Raw genomic sequence first — 17423 nt, 5'->3', positions numbered from 1 at the left:
AAAATATTAGCGGATCTCTGTTAAGGTCAATCCACTACTAACACTATCATGATTATTATTATTATACATTAATCAAAGCCATCGACAATGACCTTTATTAATGCTTCAGCATTTGCAACCTACCTTAACTATTTGCTTGCCGTCAAACAAACATGTTTAGCGTATGCTAAAAAATTTTAACTATAATCTTTCACGACTTTGAGAAAGTAATTATCGTGCAGGTCAAATATGTGACGAGTTAAAGCAGCATATAGAGGATAACTCCCAGTTTAACTCCCAAGAACTAAATCAATGCTTGTCGTATTTTGCATCTGATATATGCTTTTATATAATTATTCATCAACTCTAACTGTCTATAATATCTATATATAATAAGTTTTGTTAGCTCAATATTAATCTAATTCACTGGACAGAGATTATATTCAAATATGGTTGACGAACCTTCCAAAATTCCTAATATATTGAAAAGAGGTCAGAGAGTAAACACTGTAAGAACGATGTATAAATGACCAGTAACTCTTCATTGCCAAGTTTGCATGAGCTCTTCATCAAAAATATTACATGAGCTCTTCATCAACAAGTTTACATGAGCTCTTCATCAATAAGTTTACATGAGCTTTTCATCAATAAGTTTGCATGAGTTCTTCATCAAAAATATTACATGAGCTCTTCATCAAAAATATTACATGAGCTCTTCATCGACAAGGTTGTATGAGCTCTCTATATGAACTTTTTATCAATAAAATTGCATGAGCTCTTTATCAAAAAATTTAAATAACAAATTAAATCTGCTTAGTCATTATCAAAAAGTTGTGAATCTATCCAAACTAACCACAAGGAGTTTTATAATATGCATTACAATATTATATTGTAGCAGCTCTTCAGAAATAACAACTGAATCAAGAAGCTATCCAGATGGTTTTGGTTTCAAGTTATGCGTTTAACTTAAAACTATTTATGCAAAAATAGAGTTATCTATGACAGTAACGTCATTTCTGACTGAGGTGAAATCTCTGTGAAGAAGCAGGTGGCACACAGAGTCAACATCTATTCATCTTCGACAATAGATGCGATCGACTATAGGAACTGGCAAAACTCCATTCTCTCCGACATGTTTGCACTGCTGCCAAGGTATGTATTTCATCAGAACCCATCCTATTGCTTTTCAGTAATAGGAACTCAAGAGCATCTGCATTCTGATTATTAGCTTCTAAAAACTAATTGTATGCAAAGAGACGAAGTCCTGCAGAGCGAGAAGATTGCAAGCCAGCTACAGGGAGCTTGTTTTCACTTAATGATGTTTAGCGGATACTGTTTCTAGCTTGTCAACAAGTCACAAATTATCTTAAAACTGCAACCAGACTACAGAATTAAGATTTTGTCAACTAGTGCAATATATTTTAATTTATTCATTACCAATGCTATTTTACTGTTTGGAAATAGTTTTTTTATAACAAACTTTAAGTCAAAATTTAGTGAAAGCTGATCATTGTAGCCAATGACTGCACATTCTTTTAAAAAAGAGGCAAAATACTTTATATTCCACACTATTTATAGTAACTTTATTGCAGACTCAGAGTTGGAACTCACTTGCTCTGTACTTGTATTCTACTGCTATTGGCTGGGGCGTGGACAGCTGAAGGTGAGATAGTAAGACTTACTAATATAAACTTACATGCATTTATACTGATAAAAGGCAGATGTGTTGGAAGCAGGAGGTCAGAATTTCATATCAGTCATGCATATTTGAGACAGATCGTAAAATGATAGATCTAAAATGTTTCTATGGAGAACATGCAAAGTCTTCAAACTACTCTACTGCGAGTAAAACAAACATTTTGCTCTGTGACAAGGTTCCAAATGTAGAGTTTAGGCGACGATTATTGAAGAGCAAGCACTGCAACACCAGCTGTATCCGGTGACCATCCAGATATAGAGACTGACTACTGTAACACTGGCTGTATCTGGTGACCATCCAGATATGGAGACTGACTACTGCAACACCAGCTGTATCTGGTGACCATCCAGATATGGAAACTGACTACTGCAGCACTGGCTGTATCTGGTGACCATCCAGATATGGAGACTGACTACTGCAACACTGGCTGTATCTGGTGACCATCCAGATATGGAAACTGACTACTGCAACACTGGCTGTATCTGGTGACCATCCAGATATGGAAACTGACTACTGCAACACTGGCTGTATCTGGTTACCATCCAGATATGGAAACTGACTACTGCAGCACTGGCTGTATATGGTGACCATCCAGATATGGAAACTGACTACTGCAACACTGGCTGTATCTGGTGACCATCCAGATATGGAAACTGACTACTGCAGCACTGGCTGTATCTGGTGACCATCCAGCTATGGAGACTGACTACTGCAACACTGGCTGTATCTGGTGACCATCCAGATATGGAAACTGACTACTGCAACACTGGCTGTATCTGGTGACTATCCAGATATGGAAACTGACTACTGCAACACTGGCTGTATCTGGTGACCATCCAGATATGGAAACTGACTACTGCAACACTGGCTGTATCTAGTGACCATCCAGATATGGAGACTGACTATTGCAACAATGGCTGTATCTGGTGGCTATCTGCTAAGTAAAACTTTACTAGGTAGGCAAAACTTGAAGCATTACCCTAGGACACTTATATTTCGCTAGTATTTAGTTTCGGGAGTAGCATACAGAGTAAAAATTCACTGAAACTTAATTTCGCAGCTCTGATGAGTGCAAACATATAGTGATGTGAAAATAAATGCAGTGGAACCACCATAATTAGATTCCTCAGGTTCAGTTCACTGCAGGCCTGTATTCACTGGCTGCAAGTTGGGTGGCTAATGTTAGGCGACTAGTTATGAACACCTGGAGGTGTTGAGTGGGGCGGTGTAAGCCCCCAACAGGTTTTTCTTATGTAAGGCCTCAGCCGAGCCTCTCGTGGGAAGTTTTAAAAAAGTTTATCGGAAAGTATCAACATTTTTCTATTTTTTGAGATTTGTTTTGTTTTAGGTGATGTGACTGGCGAGACGTTTTTAAATTAAAATAAGCAAAATTTGTCCGCAGTTAAAGCGCTCAGAAAAAGACCTATTTTTCTGTTGAGCGTTTTAACAAGGATCAATTTTGCCGATTTTATTTTAAGTTCATACGGAGGTTTCCACGCTTTCGATGGAACATGGCCAAGCGGATGTTTGGTAAAACTTGATATTTTGCAAACCTTTATAAAGGTCGTTAACAAAAATATTTTGCCACTGATGATGATAATAATGACGCCTAAGAACTACTAAAAGTTGATGTTTGTCTCTATGGCTTCGAATAAAGTGATATTCTACAGTGATAAAAACCGTCTCCATAGCCATTGGGCAAATAACTTTTTGAATAAATGATGTTGAGCTCGAGTTATCTGAAGCAATTTATCATTGCGTGGGAACGGACCAAACAAATCCGTTCGAGTTAAACTTGTGTTTGAGATGAAATGTTACATTTTACCCGAGGGCGAGTTATCCGAGTTTGACTGTACTTAGCCGCGGAAAGTTCCTAAAAAGTTGGGACGGCTCAACCGGCCAGCCGCCCCAGGGAATATGGGCCTGGTTCACCGATAAGAAAAAAAATTTCAATTTGAGAGTAGTTTGTATTTGTGAACCGCAGGTAGAATGGCGTGGGCGAGGTCGATAATGCAATTTGATCGCTTGCTGCTATTTGTTTCTTGGACTATCATTAAACAAAGCTATTTAATTTCGCGTTTTTGCTCGTTCGTTATGATAGTTTAGCTTCGCACACGACATTTTCGCGAGAGGATGACTCCGCGAAAACGCGAAAGTTAGATGAGGCGAATACATAAGTGTCCTAGGGTATGACTAAATACTATTTGAGGCTTTATCATCGCATTAGCAGAGTTTAACAATGCAACAAACAATGAAATGTGTTACCTCAACTTAAAATTAAACAGAACTCACTGACATATAATCGAGAGTATTTGGCACCTAACATCAAACAGCTGATTTCAACTGTAAGATCACATGACCTCTGTATCAGCAAGTTTACATGAGCTGTTTAACAGAGTTGTCTTTAGATATTTATGGACACAATAAGAATAGTAAAAATCAGACCAAAGGACATTAATTTGAAGGAAAAATAGTGCTATGGCTAATTGCAGTGCTTAAATATTTTTGAGAAACATAAGAGCCACTGACTAAAGTTTTTAACCAATTATCATTTTTAGGTGTTCAGATGTCTATGAACAATTTCTCCTAATTAAACATTTTAAAATAATTTGTTAGGTCAACAGAATGATTCGATATCGACTCTAATAACAGACATACCCGAGTCTGTCATCAGTGTTGGATCAAGTATAGAGCCTGCTGCCAAATTCGCAGCAAGTCTGAAGTATAAAGCTGGAGTCACAGTTAGGATGAAAGTGAAAAATCTATGTGTATGGCCAATGTTTGACCAAAAAATTTTTCTTGTGAACGGTTCAGTTAAAGAATTTGGAAATGAAGTGAAACCAGGATTCGAAGAGGCCATGGTTATGTATGGCACATTGTTTTCTACCATTTACACTCGACATACAGGAAGCTATGGAATTGCGTCATGGCAGCTACCAGGTGGGAAAAGAGCTGTAGTCATGTGGCATGTGCCATTGTACTATATCAAATATACATCATTGAACACGGTCGCTGTCGGTCTTTTTGATCGGGATGCCCAGAGCAAGTCAGTGGCTGATGCAATGCTGAGAGGTGCAGAAGGTACATTCGTAAGAGGAAGAGACAGCGAGACCGAAGCTTACACGTATTGTGATAAAATATTTTGCATCCGAGGGCAAATAACGACATCCCACTATTCTACTCTCAGCGTTGAAGTCTTCTCCAAGGATAAAAACTTTTTGGCAGCACCGGTGAAAGAATACCTGAGTAATAAAAAAGAAACCGACATCGTGGGTTAACAAAACTTATATACGCATGATGTAACAAAACTGGCAAATATATGAGAGTTATACCGTTATAGTTCATAGCTGATGTCAAGTTGGTTTTGATTATTCAGAATAAATGGGCAAAGTTGCTTCTTTGAACTACAGTATTGCAAACAAGGACCTGCTTTAGATTAGAATAATAACATTTAGAGCTCAGAATTTAAAAATACTGCAAAGTTGACTCCATTACCAGATGTAACAATGACAAACTGTATATGTGATTCTTTAGGAACGGAGCTTAAAAACCACCAATCCAGCCATTGTTAACCTTTACTCACTCATGACCAATCAGACCTCTGTTCATATTTATTTGTGACAGTCAAATCTCTGTTTGTGTTTTGGATTTGGCGTTTGAAAGTTTTTAAATTATATTCCAACAAGTTTCTTAGAGTTGTCATGATAAATGTAAACAGGCAGTTTTATACGAACAACTCAAACAATACTGGTATTATTTAGGTAAGTGCAAGCAACTCCTAAAGACTAGCTTGCTGTGGGTACTGTTGGTCACACAATGGCCGAACCAACATAGGTTTGGTTAGGTTTGGAAGTTGTTTAGGTTCAGTTCGTTCAGCTCACATGTCACACGGCAACCGAAATCACTTCACTTCCTGTCTATGTCTAAAATCGATACAATGGATATCATTGATGAAGATATAGATATTATTCTTGCATTCACTTGCTTGCTAGTTTATACCTACATTTTTTTCAGACAAAGAGATAGGCATCAGAATATGACTAAGAACCTATGAACACGACTAAGAATGAAGACAGCGTCAGGTTGAGAATTGACACTTTTTTAAATTAAACTCGCTCATGTAAGGAAAAATGTGCAGCGTGTTCGCTAGAATTTTAGCCAGCCAATAAAAGCAGAGATTCGGCCACGAATTACAAGCACGACCGAAATGGTTCGTTTTGGCCAGAAATGTCTTTGGCCGAACAGTTTACAACTGACACCGACGTCGTTTTGCGTCGTTTAGTTAGTTTCGGCTCTAGTGTGACCACTCCATTACTGTGGCTAATGGATACGTTTACCAAAGTACTTATATAACTAAAGTCTCGCAAAGTTTCATCGGGCCTCGCTAGGTCTTGTTAGGCCTCGCTAGGTCTCACCGGGCTTCGCTAGGCCTCACAGGGACTCGCCAGGTCTTGCCAGGTCTTGCCAGGTTTCGCCAGGTCTGCCAGTGCAGAAACAACCAAAGTATGTAACGAGTGGCCTCACAACTCCAAACTGTACATACATTTATGAAGTCAAAATAATTTCAGCTGTTCTCTGTTGTATGGGGCACACGCCACTTCTGTATCATCATTGAATTGATCTTTTGTGAAGAATTAAAATGTACATACATGTAGCTTTTGCTAGTAATAAGTTATCCATTCTAGTGCAATTTCAGTTGAGCTTAATCGAACATGGCCGAAGAAGTTCAGTTGCTTGCTTTCATGTTTTTGTTACTTCAGGCTAATCGAAGCGTTTTCTGTCAGTATCTCTGATTGGGTTGCCATGAACCATATCTTGAAATAGTTATCTGTTAGGCGACCAATAGCCACATGTTATGTCACCGATGGTCACCTGTTATGTCAGCAATAGTCACCTGTTATGTCACCAATGGTCACTTGTTATGTCAGCAATGGTCACCTGTTATGTCAGCAATGGTCACCTGTTATGTCAGCAATGGTCACCTGTTATGTCAGCAATGGTCACCTGTTATGTTACCGATGGTCACCTGTTATGTCACCAATGGTCACCTGTTAGATGTCCAATGGCCATCTGTTATGTCACCAATGGTCACCTATTAGGTGACCAATGGCCATCTGTTAGGTGACCAATGACATCTACTGGTCTGTTTTATTTACACTTTGAAAATCTTATGTTAAAGCCAACAGAATTACAGGTGAGCTAATTAATTTTTATTCAGGCTATTGTTTATACATGAAATCCATGGTTTGAAGACCATTCAGAGGAGCATATATTTCTATAGAGTCTAGTCTAAGGTTCCTAAACAGTAGTAATTGATCAGTCTGCAAGGTGATGGATGAACTTTAATCTGTAATCAATTGCTTTAAAAATAGAAGTCTGGTCTATGGTATGATTTAAAATTATTTTTTCTGGCCAGTTTAAAAACTTCACAGCCCACAATACTTAGTCACAAATTTAGAATGTGATGCTCAACAGACAGCAATTCAAGAGAAAAAAATCGGTATTCAATATGCATGTTATTTACATACTAAATAATCTATATCATCCTTCTTATGTGCATTTTGACTTGAGGAGTTAAAATCGCTGGTTCCAATTTGTTTGTTTGGCTTGATCAGAGTGAGTAGTGTCACTGTCATAGTAACCTCTACTTGCTTGGCTCAAACAATTGCTAATTATTGAACTTATCTTCTGTAAATTATTTATTAGATGAAAAAGTTGAGACAAGCTGGTCATTGCTGCAGAGCATACCTGAGTCCGTGTTCACCATGGGACTAACTGTACAGAAATCTAAAAGTGTGGCTGCGATGTTCCGGTATAAACATCCGGTTGTGATAAAAATGATCATTAAAAACTTCAGTATGTGGCCCATGTTTGGTACTTCCTTACACCCTGTATATGGCTACATTGAACACGATGACACATCCATCGCAGCAGCAACTGAAGAAAGCATGGTCATGTCTACAGGAAGCAAATTTGATTCAGACTGTTATTTGGGAAGCTATGGAACTGTCTCATGGCTGCTGCCCGGGGGAAAGCGTGCCATAGCCATGTGGTCCGCGCAAACACCTAGTGATGCTAGTTTATACACAGTCAATACAATTGCAGTTGGCCTTGTTGACAAGGACGCTCACACCGAGTCTATAGCAGATACTATGTTACTCGGTACTCGTGGACCATTTATGAGAGGAAACAGTCTTGTGTCATACTGTGATGATATATTTTGCATTCGTGGCCAGATTGGAAACCATAGCCAGACAGACTTTCACATTGATGTCTACACCAAAAGCAGGTCTTTTCTTGCTACACCTATACAACAGTATCTCAGCACAGCTAACAAAGGCTTGGTTCTGGGATGAAATATTTTGCCTTTTTCTGCAAGTCTGAGGTTTTATCAATAAAACAATAAATAAACAATAACATTGACACTGTCTGTATGAGAACAGGAAATGATTTGTCAAGAATGACACTGGTAGGAATTTACTTGTGTTCTGGAAGTAAGTTCTTGGCGGTGTTTACACCTAACCCACAAAATGTTTGCGAAAAGTTACTTTGAAGTTTTGTCATGTTTAAAATGATGCTTACATGCTATAACTCAATTTTTGCCAAAGATTTTGCTCAGTCAATTTTGGCACTGAGCAATTTAATTGAGCACAGACTTTAGCATCCACTGCAGAAAAGACCAGCTTGTTTCAAACTTTCCGTTTAACAAGTAAATCACAAAAGATAAATTCAATAATGAATAACTGGTTGAGCCAATTATGGATTATTGAGCTTTGTCCATAACAGCTATTGGGGATGGAGCAAGCTTATCACTAATGGCTGATACCCTTATTAAAATAAGTCTGAGATTGCTGGACCATGTATACAGAATGGAATGAGACTGGCTTCCACATCAACTAGTACCTATACTCGCAAATATTGTGATGGTAATTGAAATCAAGAAAGGCCTAGACTCTACTATAATGATGTAGCTAAGAGCAATTTAAAAAGGAGGCAGATCAATACAAACACGAGGCAGATGACTGCTTGTAATCGAGTTGATTGAGGATCTACAACTATACGCAAACCACATTCATAGACAATCTTAGTCATCGCTACTGACTAGGATTGTGTATGATTGTGAGAGAGGGAGAGAGAAATAGAGAGAGAGACATAGAGAGACATAGAGAGACAGAGAGAGACAGAGAGAGGGGAGAGAGACATAGATAGAGGGAGAGAGACAGAGAGAGGGGTAGAGAGAGGGACAACAGATATGAGAGAGAGGGGATGGGGGAGAGAGAGGGAGGGAGAGAGAGGGAGGGAGGAGGAGGGAGGGAGGGAGAAAGAAAGACGGAGAGAGAGAGGGAGAGAGAGAGGGAGAGAGAGGGAGAGAGAGGGGAAAGAGTACATTGTACATCGTATTATATATATACATTGTATATATATATATATATATATATATATATATATATATATATATATATATATATAACGCATACACTGAGCGACATAATCATGTCGCAGGTGTTGTGTATAGAAGTCTATGTGATGAGTATGGCCTTAATAAACCACAACACTGGTGGGAAGCTCCTGGTAAAGTCAATGAAAATGACCGCGCTAAGATCCTCTGGGACTTCTACATCCAACCTGACAAGCATGTCCTAGCAAACCAACCAGATATAGTGGTGGTAGACAAGGAGAACAAGAGAGCTATTATAATAGATATAGCAGTACCCAATGACTAAAATATAGCCAGCAAAGAAAAAGAAAAGGTAGAGAAATATCTCCCTCTTGGAGAAGAAATTGAAAAATGCTGAAATGTAAGAACAACTGTAATCCCAGAAGTCATTGGGGCACTGGGCGCGATAACACCGGCACATAAAATGTGGCTTGCCCAAATACCAACAACAATCAACTCAGGTGAGTTGCAGAAAAGTGCGCTATTGGGAACAGCTAAGATCTTGAGGCGAGTGCTCAAACTCCCAGGTCTCTGGTAGGAGACCCGAGTTAGAGCAGAATTTACCACCCATACAGGGTATCTGGGGTGAGGAAACAATTTTATATATATATATATATGTCTATATATACAGTGTACAGCGATGCAATAACAGAGATATACACGTAGAGAGAGAAGCTGAGCCAACAAATGAGAGCACATAACCTCAGGTTTCACACCGCATTAGCTCGACATAGAACTATAGAATAGCTCTGATGTCTTCCTATATTTTGTTTTGTTATTTAACTACAATTTTCTAAGCTTATTGAAATCTGGCAAACAATTGTCTATATTCACAAAATTCTTGAGTTAGGCTTTTCTGGCGCGAGAAGTGAAGGGAGCAAACAGGTGCTGCAGAGATAAGCCATATCATTCATGTAAGCACCATTCTTAACTTCATCTCTGCTCACTGAAGGTAAGTTTTATATTGAATTGCCAAAGATTTTCTTAACACTTTGTTGTTTGCTTTCTCTTTAAAAAGCACACTAATTCAGGTTAGATAGTTTTTGGTTTTTTACTGACTACCTTTTCTTATTTCAATGCAATTGACAAACCTTCCAAAGCCATTAACCTTTCTTTATATTTATTCGTCATTGCGTGTGGCAGCACCATATGTAAAAAAAATTCTGAAAGTTATTATAAACTGCTCATTAAAAGTATATATATATATATATATATATATATATATATATATATATATATATATATATATATATATATATGTGTGTGTAAGCAATGTGTTATCTTTCACCATTTAGCATCTATCTGTTTAATAAAGCCATAATCTATATATTTTTCAGATCCAAAAGAAAGGCCCGAGTCTAGTTACAGCAGATTAAAATGGGTATAAAAGGGCTAATTCTGGTTATGCTCATAATGACAGCAAGAGGTAATTATGTCTAGTATATGTATATGATGGTTATCTGAGGCTATAGGTTCAGATTTAGTTAGCAAATATCATGATGGTTTGAAATATGGTGTTGATGTATCGTGTAGCAACTTTCATTTCAGAGGAAGTTGAGAAACGGAAGTCTCACATTAACCTAGTTTATATTCGATACATGTGAACCTTTTGTTTCGAAGTTTTACAGAAAATGAATAGAATAAAACAAGTGGTCTATTATTGTTACACGGAACTCTTAGGGGAGCATCATTGTGCAATGTCACAAGAAAAATTGTCAGGCACTTGATTTGCATAAGAGAAGTTGTGGGCTCTGACATTTGAGGTAGTAACACACTTTTGTTGAAACGTGAATGCCACGGTTTTTTTTAATCGTGATTGAAAGACTAGATTTTCAATTATTACAACAATTATTATAAATAATTATGCTTTATTGCACTAGAAAAATAAGTTAAAATTTAATAAACCAAAATGCAGACTAATAGAGTAACTTTTAAGTAATTTACATGCTTTTCCTCAAATTGAACTGCCTCTCCAGTAGTTCATATTTCTGAATAAGTAAGCTAATGGCTGACACACTCCTCCAAGCCATTAGGGAATTCATCTTATAATAGTAAAGGTGACATTAAAAATAGATTATGTAGATTCTCAGCCATCCGAAGTTTGAACGTTTATTGCTCTACAGTAGATTGTTTTACAGACCTAGTGGACAGCCAGTCTTTTGTGCCGTCATCGGCGTCGAGGTCCGTAATCACTAGCGGCGCTAGTATCAATCCTTCAGTGGAGGTGTTTAGAGAAAACAATGAGAAATATGAAGTGACCGCCCATATGACGGTGGAGAACTTCAGCAAATGGCCTTTGTTTGAGCCATTTGCGAATCCGGAGGAAGGAGAGTTGAGCTATCCTCCAATGAACGTATTCCCAGGAGAGAAAGAAGCCATGGATATGCACAGACCGCTCTGGACAACTAAGGGAACTTATGGATCAGTATCCTGGAAGATTGATGAAAGCAAGAAAGTTATAGTCATGTGGTATGTTCCGTATCTTTCTATTTTGTATTCAAACAAACTCGCTGTCGGCATCATGGACACAACTTCTCACCCAGATTCTTTGGCTAAAACTATGTATTACGACAGCGGCTCTTTCGTTCGCCGTACATACTCTAAGAAGGGTCCCGCCATCGAGTTTTGTGATGGGATCTACTGCATCCAAGGAAACATGGAGTCTTCAAAGCAACCATTGATTAACATTTCCATCTACTCCAGAGACCAGTCATACCTGGCGCCGAGTGTGCAAGCGTTCCTCAACAAAAACTCTCTGATTGGCTAGATGTGAATCTAGCTTCAATGGCAAACATAGATTGCTTGAAACAATACAGGTTGAAAAAAAAGACAACATCCACTTTTTACAGTTCGAAAATTCAACTACGTAGTCTGATTTTGCAGTGGGGATGTTTATGTTGTTGAAGGTGCCATGTTTTTGTTTTTTCTATGTGACTAGTTCTGTAACTACTATGTAGAAAGTCGTCAAGCATATAGTCTGAAAAAATGCCTTTTAAAATTGAGGCAGCTTTAACAGTTGTGTGATGTTGTGTAGAAAGCCCTGATTTAAAACAAAAATACATGTTTGGATTTGCTATTGACCAGTGCACACTTCTACAATAAAGATGGGAATATTATTAAAAAGACAATTAGATAATTAGATAGTTAGATAGGTAGATAGTAAGATAGGTAGATAGTTAGATAACTAGATAGGTACATGGTTAAATAGATAGATAGATAGATCAATAGTTAGTTCGTAAGTTAGATAGTTAGATAGATAGTTAGATAATTAAATAGATAGATATATAGATAGTTAGATAGACAGATAGTTAGATAGGTAGGTAGATAGTTACATAGTTAGATCGATAGATAGATGGGTAGATAGTTAGATAGATAGAGAGAGCAACAAACGATATTCCAGCGGTCATTCCGTGGTGGCCTATATCAATGACAGCTTTAGCCATGGTAGGACCTTGACTCTTGTGTATTGTCAAACCCCATGCTAGATTGAGAGAAATGCCTCGTCATAAAGGGGCATTGTATTTCGGCCCTAGCTTGTACATAAGTTGTAAAGAATTTTGGCTAACGTTTTAAATAATTCAATGAAGCCTTCGGTGATTGGACAAAAAAAACATAGGCTGATAAACTGTGTACCACAATTTTGTACCTGTAAATTGGTCTACGCCTCAAACGATCTACGTTTATTACATAAACCTTCGAATAAATTCGATTACAAGTAAACAAGGCAATAGACTGGTGAAATTAGCACGGTTTTTTTCGTGAAATGCGCACTGCTAAATAGTTCTACTATCTGTCGCACGGCTTTATTGGCGTATTGTAGGCCTGTATTAACTTTTATTAAACCAAGCTTTTCAAGCGTTTTGTGGCGATTTTCGGCCAAATAAATCTGTCTATTTGTGTATAATCCGTTCAGATGGGTAAGTTTTAAGAGAATGTTGACAGTTTACAAAGACTTGGTAACATATTTAAATAGGTTTATATGTGTTTTGTATCGTTATTATACTTAAACGACTCTACAAAACGATGGTTAAATTTGTTGATGAGATTTCGGTACAAGGGTTTGCGACGGCCGTTAATGAATAATTTTCGTGAGTTGTGTGCTCATGTGCATTTATCATAAATCTCCCCACCAATCGCTCCGTTCGTGTTTGGTCGTGGGATAAAGTCCAAGCAATTAACAGTGAGCATCAACCCGAGTACTAATCTTTCACCAGGTACTTCAGATTCTTTGCATTTATTTCATGTATTTTTAGGAACTAGCAAAGAAATAAATCAAATACAAATACTTATATAAAATAAGAGCCGGTCTCATATGAATTTTAGCTCCAAAAAGAGATCATTGATAAAACTTTATATCAGCATTGATAGTCTATCACTTGAAACAAGAAAACATGAAACATTAAATAATAATATAATGTAACATTTACAAATAATTTTATAATAACTGTAACAAAATTATAAGTAGGATATAACAAAACTACTGATAGGCATATTTACAGGCTTCTGACTATAAACATGACTGACTGTGCAAAGGTCTAGTTTTCACCTGGCCAAAGGTAAAAACTAGTTTTTACAGTTTTCTCACTAAAAGGATTTTGAGCCTTGAAACCCCATGTCTCATCTGCTTTTCAAATCTCATACTATTTAGACTCAAAACTTAGATAACTGCAAACAACGACAAAAGTTGGAACAGACTGTAAAGAGATGAGTGAAAGCAAAAGTTTTGTGAATAGATCTGTCAGTTAACAGAAATTGTTCAGACAATTATGAGCAACTAGCAGAAGTTGTCATTCCCTGGTGGGTACTTGAGATGTGGGTGTATATAAGAGGTTGGTTCTCAAAAACCACTCTGATCATTGAAACGCAATATTTATTGCAACCTGACAAGAAAGACGAATCATATGTGTGTGATGCTTTGACAATGTGTCATGTGTAAATACATAGTCTGGGTAACAGACTTACACACATTGTAAGTCTGTTACCCAGACTAACAGACTTGCAATGACAATGTAGGATTTATTAATACAGATGGTGAGTAGGAGTTGTCCTTTCAAGCAGTGGGTAAGAAGATGCAGATAACTTTCATGTAGTGGGTAAGAGGTTGCAGATAACTCTCAAATAGTGGATAAGAGGTTGCAGCTAACTCTCAAATAGTGGGTAGAAAGTGGCAGCTAATTAGTAGTCAGCGAACTTTTAACTATATAATAATACATCTATATAAATAAAACTAACTAATAATAAATAAATATAAATGAATAATAACAACAATTTGTCAGTATTTGGTACGTAAAGGTTGTCCCAGCCTCAAGTAAAGCTGCCTTTCATGCAAGTTTTTTTTTTACTAATAAAATGCAACGCGGTATAATAATGGCAAACGTGATTTCATTGTACAAAATGTATATTGGTTACACAATTACATTGTTTGGACAGCTTCAATTTACAAAGCATGCACGTGCCTGAGTCATAACAGAGAGTGGAGGAACTGGTGAGAAGAAACAGGTGAATGTGAGATAACGTAATAAAATTTGCTGAAAGTGAAGGATATACTCGTGCTTCTCTGACGTAAGAGGTAAGACTGCTTGCCTTTTAGTTGCTGACCTGATTGTAGCTGCATGTATTTAACAGTGTTACAGGCAGCATTAGTGAGCCATAGCAGTGTTTGTTACATCTCACCACTCTTGGTATTTGTCATAATCTCTCTAAATGCCGAGCTAGGCTTCAGAACCAGAAGCATTTGCTTATTAAGAGCTGAGATACCCTTCAACTGTGTATTACCTGCGGCAGTTCAGTTGCTAGTGTGATGTGTCAGCAGGTAGTTTGGTCTTTTCAGTTGCTTTAATGTTTTGTAAGATCTAACTTTTTGCTTTACAGACTAATGCATAAAATAATGTCTTAAGCTAATTTTCAAGTACATGAAATAAAAAACATTGCAAAAATCAGCAACGTGCTTTGGAGCTAATTAAAAGTTCTTAGTGATATCTTGAGGGTTGCTTCTAACTCCTCGAGAGAGCCTATATTTTGATCTAACCGCGATGTGCCATCATAGAGTGATCCAATCAGTTTGAGATATCGCTCATAGATTGTTCCAAATAGTCTAGTTATATGGTGCTACTCATGGAGTCATCTAATTGGTAGAACATGTCACTCATGGTGCTGTTCATTTCTTCAGGGTATATACATGTATAACATGGTAAGTTGGATATAACTCAAAGAGTGGTTTATCTCACCTGTGTATTTTGTGTGGCCCATAGAGCTGTCTATCTCCATGTTTATGTTTATTTTGTATGACTCATAGAGCTATCCATTTCACCTCACTATTTGGTGTAGACCATAAAGCTATTCATCTCACCTGAGTATTTAGTGTGGCCCATAGGTCTATTCATTTCACTTGAGCATTGTGTGTGATCCATTGAGCTATCCATCTCACCTGAGTATTTTGTGTGGCCCATAGAGCTGTCTATCTCCATGTTTATGTTTATTTTGTACGACTCATAGAACTATCCACTTGACCTTACTATTTGGTGTAGTCCATAGAGCTATTCATCTCACCTGAGTATTTAGTGCGGCCCATAGATCTATCCATTTCACCTGAGTATTTTGTATGATCCATAAAGCTACCCATTTCACCTGAGTATTTTGTGGGATTCATAGATGTATCCATCTCACTTGAGTATTCGGTGTGATTCATAGAGCTATCCATCTCACCTGAGTATTTTGTATGATACATAGAGCTATCCATATAGTTTGAGTATTGTGTGTATCTACAGGATCCTGAAGTATGGTAAAGAACGGCTACCCATCTTAGCTGTAGTCATAAGATCTCATCTGTAAAGTTATACTAGCCTGAGAACTTGATTTAACATGAGAGTTCACATTCTTCGGAATGCTTTATGAAAATTTCTGCGCTCAAACAAGTCAATGCTGTTTTTTTCATGTAGGGATTTTTCAATCTAACAATATAAGCTCCCATTTCTGTTAAAAGCCACATACATTGTATATGCTCAATGTTATAAATAGTATGCTCATCTGGGGCATGGCGAAAGTGGATATTTTTCCCATTAAATTGAAATATGTGTGCTCTACTCTACTCAACCTTACAGACCTATAAAAATTGCTCCACAGAAGGTCTCTGATACAGTTTTTCAGGACATCTGCTTGTGTACTATTAAACAGCTAGTCATGTAAATGTCAACAAGAGAAAATAACTCCAAATAGACACGTTTTTCAACTGAAACATCATGACTGCACAATCAGCTTGGTTATTGAAGATCTCTTCTGCGCGCTTGTACTAGAATATGAGTTACTGCTTTAGTGCTCAGGCTACAAAGTGGTGCCAAACTAAAGTTACTGTTTGCTTACAATAAAGGGATATGTTTGAAAGCATGACTGTGATTCCACACATCACTAAACCTTTGTCACGATTCTAGGTTGGCAATTAGAACCTTGTCTGCTCTGTTACCTCAGAAAGTTTGTTCAACAACAACTTCTAAAGACTACAATCTACAGCTTATACCATTGATTTATCAAGTAGCACTTTATTTGTTAAAATGAACTTTGGTTATTATGTGTCAACAGCAGAGCTACTGAGCAGTGATTTATTTTGTTTTAGACTAGAATGTATTTGATCAGCCCTTATACATTGGCTCTTGTCTTGTTCTTGGCTGCTGGAGGTAAGAACCAATGTAATATTTTCAAAAATAATATTAAGGTTAAAGGCCGCATAAATAGTAGCTAGGAGACTACCATGAAAAATGAACTATAGTACATATGTAGTACATAATGTTACTTTTACGTACGTCATATATACATAGTATATATAGAGTACATAAAAGTGAACGTATATGAACAGCTTTGCTGCCAGAGAGACAATTACCGTATATATGAATACTCTCTCTTTTCCTTCTTTGGATTCATCAGTGGGAGACAAACTTTAACCACGATGTCAGGAAACCCGTACCACACCATTTACTGACTTGTTTAGCTCTATTTTAGATTGTACAAGTCTGGTGATGCATGGGAATTCTTTTATTTTAAGCCAGATACCCTCAGGTGGGTGTTCAGGAGGCAGAGGCTAGTTCCCAGAAACTAGATGGTATTTTGTAACGAAATATTTTAGCGACCTGACAGAAGGCAGCGAGCATATGCGTGGGAAGTTTTTATGTAATCAACCAAAATATGCAAACATGCACAGCGTTTACGCAAACTAACAGGCAGACACAACAAGAAAGTCAGATTTATAAAGATATATAATTAATTAAAACATTAAGCAACTTTAACTAAATACTAACACTTTTTTATAAAACAAAA

At 37.3% G+C, this 17423-nt stretch overlaps 1 protein-coding gene across 1 annotated transcript; it reads left to right on the top strand.

Annotated features, from left to right (window-relative positions):
• The first annotated feature begins 10446 nt into the window (after positions 1–10446).
• On the top strand, positions 10447–12135 carry LOC137399992 (echotoxin-2-like). The gene is made up of 2 exons (XM_068086282.1): positions 10447–10542; positions 11255–12135. The coding sequence occupies exons 1-2, from the start codon at positions 10494–10496 to the stop codon at positions 11881–11883; spliced, it is 678 nt and encodes a 225-aa protein (XP_067942383.1). The 5' UTR covers positions 10447–10493; the 3' UTR covers positions 11884–12135.
• The last annotated feature ends 5288 nt before the right edge of the window (positions 12136–17423 follow it).

The sequence above is a fragment of the Watersipora subatra genome, chromosome 7, assembly GCF_963576615.1.
Source record: "Watersipora subatra chromosome 7, tzWatSuba1.1, whole genome shotgun sequence".
Taxonomy (NCBI): domain Eukaryota; kingdom Metazoa; phylum Bryozoa; class Gymnolaemata; order Cheilostomatida; family Watersiporidae; genus Watersipora; species Watersipora subatra.
This window is presented reverse-complemented; position numbering and strand designations above follow the sequence as displayed.

Bases quoted from the DNA above. Each gene is read 5' to 3' on its own strand.
- LOC137399992 (XM_068086282.1), top strand. From the start codon at position 10,494: ATGGGTATAAAAGGGCTAATTCTGGTTATGCTCATAATGACAGCAAGA. The intron at 10,543-11,254 runs GTAATTATGTCT...ATTGTTTTACAG, and splicing joins GCTCATAATGACAGCAAGAG to ACCTAGTGGACAGCCAGTCT.